The sequence below is a fragment of the Serinus canaria genome, chromosome 19 (assembly GCF_022539315.1).
Source record: "Serinus canaria isolate serCan28SL12 chromosome 19, serCan2020, whole genome shotgun sequence".
Classification (NCBI taxonomy): domain Eukaryota; kingdom Metazoa; phylum Chordata; class Aves; order Passeriformes; family Fringillidae; genus Serinus; species Serinus canaria.
This window is the reverse complement of record NC_066332.1, coordinates 2,627,066-2,643,437: the sequence shown is the minus strand read 5'-3', so window position 1 is coordinate 2,643,437 and position 16,372 is coordinate 2,627,066. Positions and strand designations below refer to the sequence as shown.

The 16,372-nt window shown below is 44.2% G+C and overlaps 1 protein-coding gene across 5 annotated transcripts; it reads left to right on the top strand.

The window, feature by feature from the left end:
• Positions 1 to 461: 461 nt before the first annotated feature.
• Positions 462 to 15,721, top strand: DHX40 (DEAH-box helicase 40). 5 transcript variants are annotated; one of them, XM_050981904.1, is made up of 17 exons: positions 462 to 731; positions 1,892 to 2,037; positions 2,903 to 3,022; positions 4,091 to 4,321; positions 4,500 to 4,566; positions 5,244 to 5,375; positions 5,816 to 5,915; positions 6,199 to 6,285; positions 6,806 to 6,988; positions 8,038 to 8,118; positions 9,024 to 9,181; positions 9,742 to 9,856; positions 10,123 to 10,231; positions 10,532 to 10,626; positions 11,135 to 11,204; positions 11,538 to 11,766; positions 14,162 to 15,721. In XM_050981904.1, exons 1-17 carry the CDS (start codon positions 593 to 595, stop codon positions 14,296 to 14,298), a joined length of 2,199 nt encoding a protein of 732 aa, XP_050837861.1. In that variant the 5' UTR covers positions 462 to 592; the 3' UTR covers positions 14,299 to 15,721. The 5 variants fall into 5 exon arrangements, with proteins under 5 accessions (XP_050837861.1, XP_009093051.3, XP_050837864.1 ...); XM_009094803.4 differs by having other exon boundaries at positions 464 to 731; positions 14,159 to 15,721; XM_050981907.1 differs by having other exon boundaries at positions 569 to 727; positions 14,159 to 15,721.
• Positions 15,722 to 16,372: the final 651 nt, after the last annotated feature.

The window sequence follows — 16,372 nt, the reverse complement described above, 5'->3', positions numbered from 1 at the left end:
TGTAACACAGTATGACATTTAGCTGACCTATGGAAAAAGTATTACTTTAATGCAACACAATATGACACTTAGCTGACCTATGGAACGAGAGTATTACTCTGATTTATAACAGAATTCGAGATGGTTTCTTGTCCCTTAGATTTTAGAACATGTTTTTCCTCATCAGGGTCGTTCCATCAGGACATTTACGTGTGGACTCAAGGCTCAAGTTTTGTCACGAAATAAATCTGAGCAGCCTGCTCTGGCGGGAGTTCTCCCCGCTCATTGATTTCGAGGTCCTTCCAACATTTCGCACTTTGTAACTTGGTGATTTTTGTCACTTTTTGCGCAATCCCGTGACTCTGAGGCACCGTGAGGGGCTGAGGGGAGAGCAGGGGGCGTGGCCTAAGGAAGAGGCGGGAAGCTGAGTGGGGGCGTGGCTTAATTAGGAGGCGCGGAGCTGTGGGGGCGTGGCGCGCATGCGCGAGGCGCGCGCCGCCGGCGGGGCGCGGGGGGCGCGCGCGCGGGGTTCCCGCCGGGTGCGCGCGTGGGCGGGGCCTCAGGTGAGGCAGGTGAGGCCCAGGTGAGGCCCAGGTGAGCTCCTGGAGCCGCCATGGACGGCCCCGCCCTGCCCATCCGCCGCTCCCGCCGAGAGCTGGTGGAGGCCGTGCGGGAGCGGCCCTTCCTCATCGTCACCGGCGAGACGGGCAGCGGCAAAAGCACGCAGCTGCCCAAGTACCTCTACGAGGCAGGTAACGGAACCCCCGCTCTGCGGGCTGCGGGACACGAGCACCGGTAAACTCATCTGGTTGTGCCCCTGTCCCCTCGCGGGTGACGCAGCTTCGGGCTGGGATGTGGTGAGAGGAGGTGGCTTGGTTAAACCTTTTAAATAAAAAAAACCCCAAACTTTGGCCATGTGTACGTTATGTAGGCACGTGTTATAAAGTGACCTGGAGCAGCACAGCCCAATGTGCCACAATCACTGCGGCTGTTCAGCCTGGAGGAGGCTCCAGGGACGGTCTTAGAGCCCCTCCCAGTACCTGAAGGAGTCTGGAGTGACAGGGAATGGCTTCCCATTGCCAGAGAGCAGGGTCAGGTGGGATAGTGGGAAGGAATTGTTCCCTGCGAGGATGGGAGGGCCTGGCACAGGTATATGCCCCATCCCTGAGAGCATCCAAGGCTGGAGAAGACTTGCCACAATCTGGGGTAGTGGAAGGTGTCCCAAGAGGGGGTGGAACGAGATGATCTTTAATGTCCCTTCTGTGAAAAATGCACATTTTATGATCGTCTTTCCGCAAATAATAAAATGAATATTAGATGTGTTGTGTTAGAAAGTGATGCTGTATTAGTTCTCTTAAGTAGTGTGCTAAGTATAGTTTTAGGATATAACAAAATGTTAAAATAGAAGCTATGTAAGATACTTTTTTAAAGAAAGGACTCACAGTGAGATAGCAGCCACAGGACACATCAATCTTTCAGAGAAAGAGAATTTATTGCCCCATTACGAGGAGAAACGAACTTCTTCCTGCCTTGCTCAGGCTTGAAGGTGCCGTCAGGATTCAGAGGAAGAAGCTGACACTGCCCAGACAGAATCCTGTGTTTGAATGGAATTTATGCATCATGTAGGAGGTGTATGAATATGCAACAGGCTGTTGCTTTTAAGGGTTAATCCTCTGTTAACGTGGGTCCTTTTTTGGGCTTATTTTGCCCAGAACAAGGTACCCAGACCATCTGTAACTCTTTGTTTCTATTGTCTCATATTGAATAATCCAAATTATCCGCATTATTAATACTCTAATTACATTACTATTTGTATAAACATTTTATAACTATTAAACTCTTAAAAATTTTCAAAAACCGAGCGATTGGCGTTTTTCACAGCTCCAACCCGAGCCCTTCTGTGTCCCCCCAGGCCTGGCCAAGCACGGTGCCATCGGTGTGACCCAGCCCCGGCGCGTGGCCACCGTGTCGGTGGCACAGAGGGTGGCCGAGGAGATGGGCTGTGCCCTGGGGGCTCTCGTGGGCTACCAGGTCCGCTTCGACGACTGCACCTGCCAGGTGGGAACCTGGGGGCTGCCCTGGGGGTGTGCCAGGCTCACCCAGGGGGCTGGGGGCTGGCCCAGGACTTTGGGAAGGGGCTGTCCCACCTGTTGGTGTCCCCTGACTCACCTGAGGGAGATTTTTGGGCACCTTGCAGGTGAAACGTTTCCAAGCACTCCCTGTGCTGCTGTGCATGAGCACAATGAGAATTATTTTAGCTGTAAAATCTTGCATCAATGCATGGGTCACACTCTAAAATATCTTTTAAGGAAAATCCTTGTGGTGCCCTGGGGGTTGTCCCAGAGCTTTGGGAAGGGGCTGTCCCACCTGTTTGTGTCCCTTGTGGGAATGCATAAAATCAGAAAGTTTTGGGAAAGCTGCAAAAGGCAGGCCTCAGAGACAGCAGAATATGATTAGAGCTAAGCCATGAGATAAGTCAGCAGAAAAATTATGTAAAATGTAGAAAAGCAAAGACAAACAGAACAATGGTCTGTGTATTAGCACTTGGCTAGAATAACTCCCTGAGCTGCAGAAAAGTTTATCTAGTGAGATATTAGGAAGTTTGAAGCTTAATAATGGAGCTCTGTGCATTGTGTTTTAAGGCTCACAAGCAGGTATTGTATTTGAAATAAGCAAGCATTGAGTCATTTGAGGGAGGTTTTTTGGGCACCTTGCAGGTGAAATATTGCCAAGCACCCCTGTGCTGCTGTGCATGAGCACAGTGAGAATTATTTTAGCTGTAAAACCCTGCATCAATGCATGGGCCAGGCCCTTTGGGATCTTTTAAAGAAAATCCTTGTGGTGCCCTGGGCAGATGTGTAGAAGTGTTTGCTTTGAAACCAAAAGCCAGGCTGGCAGGTGACTGTGTGGTTGAACCTTGCAGGACACTGCCATCAGGTACATGACTGATGGGTGCCTGCTGAGGCAGATCCTGGCTGACCCCCTGCTCAGCAAGTACAGCATCATCATTTTGGATGAAGCCCACGAGCGGAGCCTCAGCACTGTGAGTGCCACCTCAGAGCTGCTTTTTTTGGGTCACTGTTTCTCCTTTTCTGTGCTCTGTTTATCCCTTTCACTTCAGCATGATCCCCAGGGGTTTTGACTGCCTTTCCATGGATGTGCTTTGTCCTTTTGCTGCTTTCTTCAGTCCATGCTGTACAAGTTGAAAATAAGATGTGGCCTCTAATAGTGTTGAAGTTTTTGTAGTTGTTGCATTTAAATGCAATTAAAACTTTGCTGACTGTTGAATACTGTCCCAAAATTTCCAGGAGTTTGAAGCCAGAGCACAGACTTTCTAGAATACTAATTTACAAAATAAACCAACAAAAAATACACAAAAGCCAAAACACCTCTCTGGCCCTGAGGCCCAATGTATTTTAGGGTGTGTATGTGACTGTGCAAAGAGATTATGGCTGTTGGGTCCATGGAAGCATCTAGACCTGAGTCCCAAAAGCTTTCAGAGGTCACCCTGACCCTTCTGTGGGCAGCAAAGGGACATTCAGGTCACTGAGACCTCAGGAGATTGTGCTGTGTGTCACACAACCTCCTGCTCCAGCAAACAATCTCCCAGTCCAGCTGGAAAAAGGGAAAATGATCTCCTGAATCCCAGTTTGCCCTCAGGCATCTGAGGGAATTGCAAATAACTGAGCTGAAGTGGTGGAAGGAGCAGGTTTGTAATTCAGAGCAGCACAGAGTAAAATAAACTTGCTGAGGTCGTAGCAATAAATAAAATCAGGGAAGGGTGCACACACAGTCAGGGGACACAGGCTGGAAAATGGGATGGAAAGTGGGGCTGAGATAACTTCCCACAAATGACTTGACCAAGAGAGTACAAAAATGAAAACCAAAGGGGTTTGAGTTACATTGGTGCTGTGAGGAGAGCTGGTAAAAATTCATTTAACTCTAGAAACCAAAATGTCCAGGGCAAATGTGTGTTTTCGTCAGGGTGCTTAGGCCTGGAATATGTGATTTTCACTCTATCAATGGGATAAAATCATCAGAATTCAAAATTTGTCAGGCTCTTCTAACAAAACCAGGGTATCAACATCAGCTGTTTGTGTTTTTCTGCTAGGATATTTTATTTGGTTTGCTGAAGAAGCTGTTCCTGCAGGAGAAGCCAGCAGGCAGGAGGACAGACATGAAGGTGGTGGTGATGTCAGCCACCCTGGAGGTGGAAAAGCTCTCAGAGTTCTTTGGGCACTGCTCAGTGCTGCACATTCCAGGGAGAAGTTTCCCTGTCAAGGAGATATTCTGCAACCTGCTGAGCCCCAGGGATGTGGGCAGCTCTGCCTATGTCACAGAGGTTTGTTTTCTCTCTGGTTTTGGGGTGGTTTTCATCTGGGAGAGGCCACAGGAATGAGCTGCTGTGTTGTGTTCTGAGATCTCTGCAGGAAACAGGGGAGGATCAGTTGGGATGGTGAGTCCCAGCAAGAATTAAATGGGATTTCAACTGATTTTGGCTTGTTTGTTGTTTGTTCCAGGCTGTGAAGGTCGCCCTGGATGTTCACTTAAATGAACCAGAAGGTGACATCCTGGTTTTCCTCACAGGTGAGGATTTTCCTGGGTACTCCCAGTGAATCATGGCATTGCCAGCAAAGCAGAAAAGCTTCCAGAGCCTGCCTGGTTTCTCCCAGAGCAGTGAGAAGGGAAAGGTGCAGGTTGATGCACCAAGTCCTGTGCAATGGTAGTTTTAGAATGTTTTAGGAAGAGCCAGATTGACTCTGTGTTGGCTGCATGGTTTAGTTTGTTGTTGATTCAGGGAGGAAGAATTATTTTAGCTGTAAAATCCTACATCAGTGCATGGGCCAGGCCCATATCTAATATCTAATATTAATATCTAATATCTAGTAAAAAGGTATCTAATCTTCTAAGGCAAATCCTTGGAAAGGCTGGATGTTACCTCCCAAACCCTCTCTCATTTATTCCTCATTTTAATGATGAATTATTTCAGCTGTAAAATCCTACATCAATGCATGGGCCAGGCCCATATCTAACATTAATATTAATATCTAATAAAAAGATATCTAATTTTAAAGGCAAATCCTTGGTGGGAGGCCCTGTGCAAAGGCTGGATGTCACCTCCCAAATCCTCTCACCAATTCCTCATTTTAATGATGCTGGCATATTGCATATTGACAAAACAACCTTTTTTTGAAGGTGTTGCAAACCAGGAAGGCAGAGTTGTAGCTAATTAGGTGTCTTCAATGTTCTTGTGTGTCTTTTAGGGCAGAATGAGATAGAAAGAGCTTGTGATTTGCTTTTCAAGAGAGCAGAGTCCATCGATTACCGCTACGAGGTGCACGACCGGGCTGTGGAGGGGCTCCTCATCCTGCCCCTCTATGGCTCCATGTCCACAGGTCAGAGCCAAAATCTCACTTCACCACAGCAATCTGAGCTGCAGGGCTTGTTAGAAACATCACCCTCTGCAGATTGTCTGTTTGGCTTGGGAAAAGGGTGTTAATGAACCCCTTTGGGGTGGGGTTTTATTATGGTCATCATAAACTAAATCAAACTTGAGCCTTCTCTGCTTGCACTGGAGCCTCCAGTCAAAATCCAAATCCTCTGGATATGACTTCAACATCCTCAGTTAGGAAGGGGATATTGAGTAACTGAAAGTCCAGATGGCTTCACATTCTGCTTTACTTTCTTCTACTTTACATTCTTCTACTTTACTTTCTTCTACTTTCTTCCACTTTATTCATTTTTTATTTTGCTTTATTTTGCGTTGCTTTGGTTTATATTGCTTTATTTTATTATATTTTGTCATTTTATTTTATGTCATTTTCTGTCATTTTAGATCAACAGAAAAGGATATTTTTGCCAGCCCCCAGAGGCATCAGAAAATGTGTGGTCTCCACGAACATTGCTGCAACATCTCTGACCATTGAGGGAGTCAGGTATTGATTTCTGTCCCTCATAACAGAGGGAATCATTCAGAAAGGTGTGGGTTTGAAAAAACACTTTTTTTCTGCTACTATTGCCTTATTTTAGTGTGTAGTAAGAAAACCATTGATATTATTATAGTCTTAGAGGTCACCAATATTTTTGAATCTATTTTGAAATCAAATCTTCTAAATAACCAGGGTCTAGGTAGAATAAATGTGGGTTTTTTTATTAAATCCATGTGTCAGTTCCCTGCTGAGCCATCTGTTTTTTACCTCTCTGGATTGTTTTTTTCAGATACGTGGTGGACAGTGGCTTTGTGAAGCAGTTGAACCATAATCCCCGTGTTGGTTTGGACATCCTGGAGGTGGTTCCTATCTCAAAGTAAGCTAAAAATGTCACTCACTTGCTGTTTCTGGGAGCTGCTCTGGCAATAATGCTCTGTGTTGGTTGTTCTTTAAAAAAAATAAATAAAAAGATGAGCAGCAACCTTGAAGCCCCATGATTTAAAACCACTTAAAGGTTTGAAAACCACTTTATGGTTTGAAGCCACTTTAAGATTTAAAACCATTTTAAGGTTTAAAAACCATTTTAATGTTTAAAAACCACTTTAATTGTTTTTAATTAACCAATTTAAAACCAAGTAAAAAGCAGTTCAGGATATACAACTTGCTAAAAGCCACAGATATTTAGGAGGAATTGGCATTGTCTGAGGTCGGAGCAGTGCTGGCCGAATACGACAGCGTCCAAAAAATGCACAGAAATTCTTCTTTATTTCTTGCCCAGCTGGATTTTTCAGCTGCTGTGTAGGAATACTTGTTCCATCTGTAAAGAGACATTTTGTGCTTGTTTGGGTGGTAGCAGAAGGGATGAGAGGTTTGAATGTTGTTTTTTTTTGGGGCAGGAGCGAAGCCAAGCAGCGAGCCGGGCGCGCCGGCCGGACGTGTGCAGGGAAGAGTTTTGGGTTGTACAGCAGGGAGTTCTGGGAGCAGTGCATGCCCCAGCACACCGTGCCAGAGATCAGGAGGACCAGCCTGACATCTGTGATCCTCACCTTGAAATGCCTTTCCGTGCATGATGTCATCAGGTGAGCTCCCTGCAGGGGGATTAGCCCAGGGGGCAGGGGCAGGATTAGGGCCCCAGCCAAGTGGGACACTTCAATCAGCTTTGCTGCTGCTCTCCTCTGCCATTCCAGCCTGGATCCCCAGCTCCAGGTTCAGGCTCTGCCCAAACTCCCATCTCTCCCAAATGAAATGAGTTTTTTCATAGCATTCCTTTAAATACATAAAATCCTGATTTTTATATCTTTAAATACTTACAACCCTTAAAATACTGGGCTTTATATCTTTAAATACTTAACATCCTTAAGATACTGATTTTTAGCATTCTTTTAAATACTTAAAATCCTTAAGATACTGGTTTTTACACATTTAAATACTTAAAATACTGGTTTTTACACCTTTGAATACTTAAAATCCTTAAAATACTGGGGTTTAGACATTTAAGTACTTAACATCTTTAAGATACTTGTTTTTAGTGTTCTTTTAAATACTTAAAATCCTTAAAATGTTGGGTTTTACACCTTTAAATACTTAAAATCCTTAAGATACTGGTTTTGACACCTTAAAACACTTAAAATTCTTAAAATACTGAGTTTTGCACCTTTGAATACTTAAAATCTTTAAAATATTGGGTTTTACACCTTTAAATACATAACATCCTTAAAATACTGGGGTTTGCACCTTTAAATACTTAAAATTCTTAGAGTACTGCATTTTATACCCAAAAAGTTTCACCTCTCTGAAAGTTTTTAGTTCTAAGACCATTCAAGAGTAGAAAATGCAGTTTAGTATGTGCCATGCTGGGATTTGTCATCAGAAATTCCTCAGCTGGAGGTTGTACAGGAACACACAGAAGATGATTATTATGAATATCTAACTTTGGTTAGAAGACATGCATTGGGGAGGTTTAAAAATTATTTTCATAAATATTTTAAAATTGTAAAGGAATAAAATAAATTTAAAATGTAAAAATAAATAAATAAAATTTATTAAAATAAAAATTTAAATATTGAAATATTTTAAAATTATTTTTATAAATACAAAAATAACAAATCTATTTCATTTTTAACCCTAGGTTTCCCTATTTGGACCCCCCTGAGGAAAGACACATTTTGGAAGCTCTGAAGGAACTTTACCAGTGCAATGCTATTGACAGGTAAAAACCAAAGGGTTTCACTGCAAGAATTTCAAATCTAAGGCTTAAATTGGTGTTTTGTGTGGAGCAAAGGACACCCTTAGCAGCAGAGTGTGTTTCCTTATTTAACCTCCAGGAAGTTTCCTGGGGTTTAATAGACTGTCTGAAAACCAGGGATGGAGCAGAGTTTGGGGTTTGGGAGATAAAAATCAGGTTCTGCTCATTGTCCTGCAGCTCCTCAGTGACCTCAGCTCTGCATCCCGGGCTGGTGGGGCTCAGAGCTCAGGCTCTGCCTGGGAGGTCCATCCAAGAGCTCAAGGCAGGAAGTGAGATCTTATCCTAAACTTCCAGCAATTCTTCTTGTAAATAATAAAAAAAAAACCAACCCAAAGCTGGCTGTGCCTGCCATGGAGCAGACACAAGGAAGCTGGAGAAATGTGGATTATTTTATTGCTGAGGACACTTCTCCATGTCCCCAGCACCTGTGTGGGCACTCACAGTCCAGAGGGAAGAGCTTCTTACCCAATTCACATTTACACATCATTGCACTGAATCTGTATATATAAAAATAGATATCATGGAAATATACAAAGTATATCATAAGAGATAAAAAATAGATTTAAATATATATAATATATAAAATACACATTTTTCCTGTAAATATATATACATATATACATTATAATACAAAAATATATATGTCCTGTAAATATAATGAGATGCAGGATAAGATATATAATAAGATACGTAATAAAATGTAAAATAAGATACATAATAAAATGTAGAATAAAATATAGAAATATATTAAAATATATATAATATATAAATATATAACTTTTCCATGTAAATATATAATATATAATATAAATATTTTAATATATTTCCTATATATGTATATTAATTTTTTTTTTTTTCTCTCCTGTTAGGAGAGGCCATGTGACAAGACTGGGAGAATTCCTGGTGCAGTTTCCCCTCCCTCCCAACCTGTCCTGTGCTCTGATAAAAGCTGCCTCCCTGGACTGTGAGGATCTCCTGCTTCCCATTGCAGCCATGCTGTCCGTGGAAAACGTCTTCATCCGACCAGGTGGGAGCTCCTCTTCCTTTGGTTCCTGCCTCCCTCTCCCAAGGGAAATGGGTTATGCTGGAGGAGAAAAATCCTTTGGGAGTTGAAAACCTGAGAGAACACTTTGGAAGTGTTGCTTTTGCCACAGATCCGTTGGTTTTTATCTCTATTTTAGGATCTCCATTACTGTGGCAGGAGGAAAAAGCTGAGCTCAGTAGATTAGAGGGTGCTGTGGTGTGTGGGTTCAACAGTCTTGTTTTTCCTCTCTTGATCCCTGTCAGCTGTTTGTTTAGTCTTTATCTTTCCATGTCAGCCTCTGGATGGATTGTCAGTGAGAAATACTTGCTTAGAGACTGGAATTCTTCATCCCTGGTGCTGACTGATGGGGTTAATCATAGATTTAATAGCAGCTATGTGCTCTTGTTCAGCAGTAGGGGAAGGAGGAACAACTGTAAATGCACCTGTAGAAGGAGAGACAAACTAAAAATAAGGAATAGAGAGGCAAAGCTGCCAAAAACAAACAGAAAATTAGGTAGTGATAAATAAAAAAGACTTTAAGTGAGAAATCACTCATTCCTCAGGTGATCCTCAGAAGCAGAAGGAGGCTGAGCTGCAACACCAGGAACTTGCCTCTCAAGTGGGAGGATGCAATGACTTTGCAACCCTCTTAAATATTTTTGAACAGTGCAAAGCAAGGTATGAAATTCTCCCTTACACTAAGTGGTTTGGCACTGCTCATAACTCCCAGATTTTAGGTGTGCTGCACTTACATATCTCATTCCTAATTCCAGATTTATTCCTTGTGATCTGTAATTTCCATCCAGACACTTTTATTTAACCCCACAAAATATCTGCCTGTGTAGGTTGCTGCCTTTGTTTGACCATACAATAAAATAGAGGCAAGTTTTTTTGCAAGCAGCTGACAAAGGGCTTCTTTATAATTCAAATATTCCTGTTCTCAGCAAGTCTCCTTCAGCCTGGTGCCAGAAATACTGGATCCATTGGAGGGCTGTGAAATCTGCTTTTAGTGTGGAAAGGCAGCTGCGGGAAATAACCACTAAACTGAAACAGGTAAAAATAAATAACATTTCTGGGCATGTTTGAGCTGTATAAACTTATATTTAACTGATGTAGTGGGTGCTGAGCCTTTGCCAGGTGGCTGCTGCCTTCCTCCAGTAGAAAATAAACCACTTAAATATTTTTTATCTTGCTTGTGTGACTCAGGTACAGTGGTGGTAATGGGCAAGAAGGAGACTTTTTCTCCTTTCCTCATGGTTTCTGTCCAGAGTTTAAAATCCATGGGATGGAGGGGGTTTAACTGCTTTTTCTTGAAGATCCATCCTGATTCATGTTGGTTTTTTGTTTTCCCAGTTGCCAGACTTCCCTAAGGAGACATTTGAAGGCTCCAAAACTGAAATACTGAGAAGATGCCTGTGTGCAGGATACTTCGTTAATGTTGCTAGGAGGTAAGGAATGAAGTTTGGAGAACTGAATGGAAAAGAAATTATGCAAATTACTTTAAAGTGTGGTTTTATGTTGGTAAAAGCAGCAAAGTAGAAACTGCAGGTGAAGGAGATGTTTCTGCAAGGGGCTGGAACTTCTTCTTTTGACTGTCTTCACCATTCCAAGGAGAGCTTCCCAGGAATGTCATTTTTCTGTCTGTGAAATGAACTTTCCAGCTGAGAGTGATTCCACATATTCAGGAATGGCTTGGATGTCTCCAGTTAAGGCTTCACTGCCAAACTCTGTTGTTATTGTGGTGTTACACCTGCAGTGCTGCTGTGGTAAATGAGATATATTGTATTTCACTCTTTAATTTACAGTTTAGCTCTGGAAGCACCTTCCTCTAGGTGGATATTTGAGGACTTTTTTCTGTGCTGCTGCTGATTTGTTTAGTTCAGCGTTGCTGTATAGTCACAGCAATGTGTGTTTTGTTTTGTTGGTTTGGTTTTTTTATTTATTTCTTTGTTTCAGATCTGCAGCCAGGACATTCTGCACTATGGATGGGCATGGCAGCATCGTCTACATCCACCCTTCATCCACAGTGAGTTCCCAAAGTCTGCTGCTAAAGCAGAAAAGCATCTCCAGAAGGAATAAGGGGCAGGATCCCAAACTCTCCCTGGTGCTTGCTTTGGGCTCTGCTGCAGTGTTCATTTTGGGAGTGGGGAAGAGCCTCACTTCCTCAGGCTTGGTCAGGCTTTGGGTTATGAGGTGGGAGTGGCACAGGCTGGACTTCCCCTCTGGCTCTTTGATCAATTCTAAAACCTGAAAACCTAAAACCTGATAACACCCCCTCACACCTCAACCACTGACATTCTGCTGCACGTGAGGCCTCTGAAAACCAAACCAGCTGTGAGCCAACCTTTGAATTTTTCAGCTCTACAACCAGGAGACCCTGCTGGAGTGGATCATCTTCCACGACGTGGTGGTCACCTCCAAGATCTACGTGCGCACCGTGTGCCCCGTGCGCTACGAGTGGCTCAGGGACCTGCTGCCCAGGCTGCACCAGGTGGATGCCTATGAGCTGAGCAGTGTGGCCAGGGAAGAGGTGACTGAGGAGGAGATAACCAAGTGGAAGCAGAGGGAGGAGCTGAAAAGGCAGTTTGGTAAGCACAGTGCTCGTCCCTCTGTGTACGTGTGGTTTTCTGTCGCCGTGTTTCTCTTCCCAGAGAAAAGCAAGGCCCAGTTCTTCCCAAGAATATTCCTGGATTTCACATTCTCTGAACCTCAGAGAAAGGAAAAACAATTCTTCTCTCATGTACTGCTCCTGTGTTGTTCACAAGTGGAAGGCTTTGTGGAAGGTTTTTACCTGAAGGGAATTGGTGATTGGATTCTGGTTTGTTTTGATTCACTGGCCAGCTGAATCCAGGTCTGTGTGTTGGGACTCATTGACAGTCACAAGATGCTCTGCAGGGGAGTGCAGTGGACTGCTTGGCAGATTCAGTTTAGATGTAATATAATATAGAATAATATAGTATAATCAAGTAATTAATTAGCCTTCTGATAAGATGGAGTCCTCCTCATCACTTCTCCTGGACATCGGGCAAAAATATCACTAAAGTTTTCATTGTTGTTTTGGAGCCCTGTGTGTTTATTATGGCACCTTCTGGGCTAGAAAGTGTTAATTTGTTTGGTGTAGTTGTGATTGTTTTATTCTCCTCACAGCTCTGCAATCCTTCTTTTCTGTCCCAGCAGTTGAGTTGTGGTGTTTGATGGCTGCTTCTTGCCATGCTCCCCCCTTTTGGTTTCTTTGAGCAGAGTTGAATAAAAGCATTTTGAGGCTGGTTGTTTAAGTTTGTGAAAGGTATTTAGCCATTGATGCCCAAATAATGCTGCCCTGGGAGAAGTCCTGAGAGCTGTGGGGCAGAGGGAAGGGAAAAGAAATATCAAAAGCCTCAGCCAGCAATAGACAGAGAAGAAAAAGTCTCACATTTTGGTGAGTGTCTCATTGTGACAGTGAATTTAATTCCAGTGTGTAAATAGTCAGTGTTAATTAGAACTGGTGCCTGCTAACCGATCTGGCTGCTTGACATTCCTGGGATTCTCCTGTCAGCAGGTTCCTAAAGCAGCCAAGTGTTCAAAGGGTCTCTTTACTCCTGAGCTGACCCTTCCAAAACATCCAGTTATTGTACAGTAAATGCAGATTCTCTTCCATTTCCTTAACAAAGGAAAAAATGCAGACTTGTGCTCAGGCCAGCATCTCTTGCTGCTCTGCATTATTGTATAAACTCACCATTTCAAACATCAATTTCATTTGGTTATAAATGATGCAGAAGAGCCTCATCAGTTTATCTGAAGGAAATGTTCTCTGTGTCCCCTTTCACATTATGACTTCATCAGGCAATTCCCAATTAACTGGAGTTTAATTTTGACCTTACAGATGTTGTATTTCTGGCACCTTCATGAAAATAGGTGGCTGAATAGCTGACAAGACATAGTAATTAGAAATATTTTAACAATGGATGCTGATTAAAGCTCCTTCTTCTCTTACCAGCCCCCAGGATCATGCTGCAGTAGCTGCCTCACTCACAGATTTTAGGCTCTCAGAGCCTTTGATTTTTTTTATTGTTTTTTTTTAGACTGAAAATATTTTCTGCTTCTCTTCCCTTCTGTGAGAAGCAGTCCCAAGGTCTCAGTGCTGTGGGGGAATGTGCATTTCTGATGGTGGCTGATCTGCAATATTGACTTTTTTCACTCCCTTATCTGCATGTTTTCCTCTCCCTCCCTCCTGCCTCCGGAAATTTTTTAAAGACAGTTTATCCCAATGTTTTTTCCTGTCCTGTCCTATCCAAACCTGAGTTTGGGATGTGCAGAACACAGGCTGCATATTCTCTGCTACAATAAAAAGCAAGATGTGGGGATGAGATGAGCCCAGCTGCAAAGATTGACATGGGAGCTAAGGAGTGATTTTATTCTGAATTTTTTTCCCTCCCTGCTGTGGTGCAGTCTGTCCTCTCTGGAAGTCATTCAAATGGCTGCATGGGAGGAAAAAAAAAGGAGATTTTGTTGGGGTTTTTTTTGTATTTAACAAATAGGAGAACTTGTAATGCTGGGGTTGTTACATTCCCATTTTCTGAAAAATCCCTTTTCCCAGGATTTTTCTCCTGGGAAGCTGAGAAGCCTCAGAGAAAAAGGAAACAATCATTATCTGATTTGCTTCTCCTGTGTTTTGCTCCTTTGGAATGTGTTTGGAGATTGTTTACCCACAGTGATTGTTTCATTGGGTTTCTGGGAGTTGTTTTCACTCTTTGGTCAATCAGGGCCAAGCTGTGCTGGGACTCTGGAAAGAGTTTTCATGATTATCTATTTAGCCTTCTGTAAGTATCCCTTCTGTATTCTTTAGGATAGTTTATAGTATTCTTTAATATAATATAATAATAAATCAGCCTTCTGAGAACATCATTCCTCCCTTCACCTGGGGGGAACACGAATACAATGGAGGGAGGTGGGTTTGACACAGAGAGTTTATTTTGATTTCTTTCTCTCCTCTCCCCCCAGAAGGAGTCCCAGAGAGCTCTGCAGGGAAGATGGAGAGGAGGAATGATGAGCAATCCATCCAGGACGCCCGAGCTCGCTACCTGCAGAGGAAGCAGCAAAGAGCTCAGGCTCTGAGTGGCTCTGAGAAGGAAATGGGGTGACTCTGCTTGGGGAGGCAGCTTGTGCAGCTCTGGGCTGTCTGCAGAATGCCCAAGGACTGACAGGAGTGCAGGCAAACCTGTGGTCAGTGCCAAAGAGGACAAACACAATTCCCTGCGCTGCATCCAGCAGGGAAAACCTCCCAAGCTTCGTGTTGCTGCAGGTGGCAGCAATTTCATGGCCTCAGCTGTGGCTGAAGCCCTGATACCAAGTGTGGTGCCAATTCTCTGGCATTTATTTGACTTAAAGAGCTCTCAGTGCTGTCATAAATGAAATTTTTCTCCAAGATGGGTTGGGGTTTATTTTTGTAAGGAATGGAACTGTAATTTTTTACCCATTTTATTCTGTCTGATGGTCATGCAGAATTCATGCTCAGGAAAATGTGCAGGAAGGGCTCTTGTAGTGGTGGGAGCAGCAGGATTAAATCCAAGTGGACATTTCCCACCTCCATTCTTGCTGTGCTGTACCAGGTACACACAGGGAAATAAAAATGTTTTTTCTTGAGCACCTGAAAGAGCAAGGAGCTGTGGTGCTTTGTCATCATGAAGTTTGTTTCCTTCTCAATAAAGAAATCCTGTTTTATCACCATAATAATCCTGGAACGCTCCAGGGCTCCAGTGAGGAGTTTGTGTAAGAATTTCCAAATAATTGGAAGAACTTGCTGTGATTTTTCCTGCCTCAGCTGTGTGCTCTGTGCCACCCTGGGCACTGGTTCAAGTGCTCTATTGTGTTTTATTACTGTAGCCCGAACAAAACATTCACCATTCCACCTCTGCCTCACCTCCAGCATTCCAGCACTGCCCAGCATCCCACAGCCTCCAAAACCATAGGATTTTTTGGGAATATTACAATATTATTGCTCATAAAGAAAGTGCTGGGTCTGGTAATTGTTCCTCTTGCTGTGATTGATGGGAAAGGGTTTTGTTCTTTCAGCCTCTGCTTTGGAGCAGCAGCACTTGGGCTTGACTCATCCTCTGCTCTGAGTTTTGCTGTTTAATTTGATTTATATTTGCAGTGTCACAGCCCCTCATGAGTCAAATGCCATCTGTACCACCCAGTGGGCCTGAAATGAGTACACAGAATGCCCACTGTTCCTTGGGGCTATAAATCACTTGGCAGATCCTAAAGCTGATTTTTTTTTTAATCTTTTTTTTTTCATTTTTTTTCATAGCAAGAAGTGAGGGATTTTCCCCCCCACTGTGTTCCAGGGCTTCTCAGAGGTTTGGAGATGGGGAATTTAAGACAGAGTAAAAATTATCTGGGGAAGTAACAGTGAGCTGTTAAATAAAACCAGATTTCAGCCATGCCAAGTGTGACACACACAGCTCTGGATGCTGCAATCATCCCAGGAAAAAGTTAAATTTTTATCTGTTTTACGTGCTGGGGGTCAAGTGTGAGTTAATAAAACACAGAGGGAAACGTGGAGCTTCATTTCTGTGCTGGATTCATTAACAGGGGCCTGGGAAGAGTCTGGGAGAGCAGCCCTGGGGGGTGAGGGACAGGGACAGAGGGACAGGGACAGCAGGGGATGGGAGAGCCACCAGATCCTGGGGACAGGGACACCAGGGGGAGAGGAATCCATGAGATCCCGAGGACAGGGACAGCAGGGGATGGGGGATCCATCCATGGTAACAGGGACACCCCAGGGATGGGGGATCCATCAGATCCCAGTGACAGGGACACCCTTGTCCCCAAGGTGTCACCTCCGGGGGTGTGGCTCCATCACATCCCGATGACAAGGGGACATCCTGGGAGGCGGGGGTGGGATCCACCGCATCCTAGTGACGGGGACATCCCTGTCCCCTCAGTGTCGCCAAGGAGGGGACATCCCTCCCATGCCGGTGAGAGGGACACCCCGCGGGGGGGGACAGGGGTGTCCATCGCATCCCGGTGACAGGGACACCCCGGGGGGGGTGGTCCAGGGGCTCTCCCCGGTGTCACCCCCGGTGTCCCCCCCGGTGTCACCTTGCCCGGCCGCGCCGCCCTGACACACGTGACCGCGCGCGCGCGGGCCGGAAGTGACGCCGCAGCCCCTCGGTCGCATGATGTGGCAAAAAAAAAAAAGGCCGGGGAAAG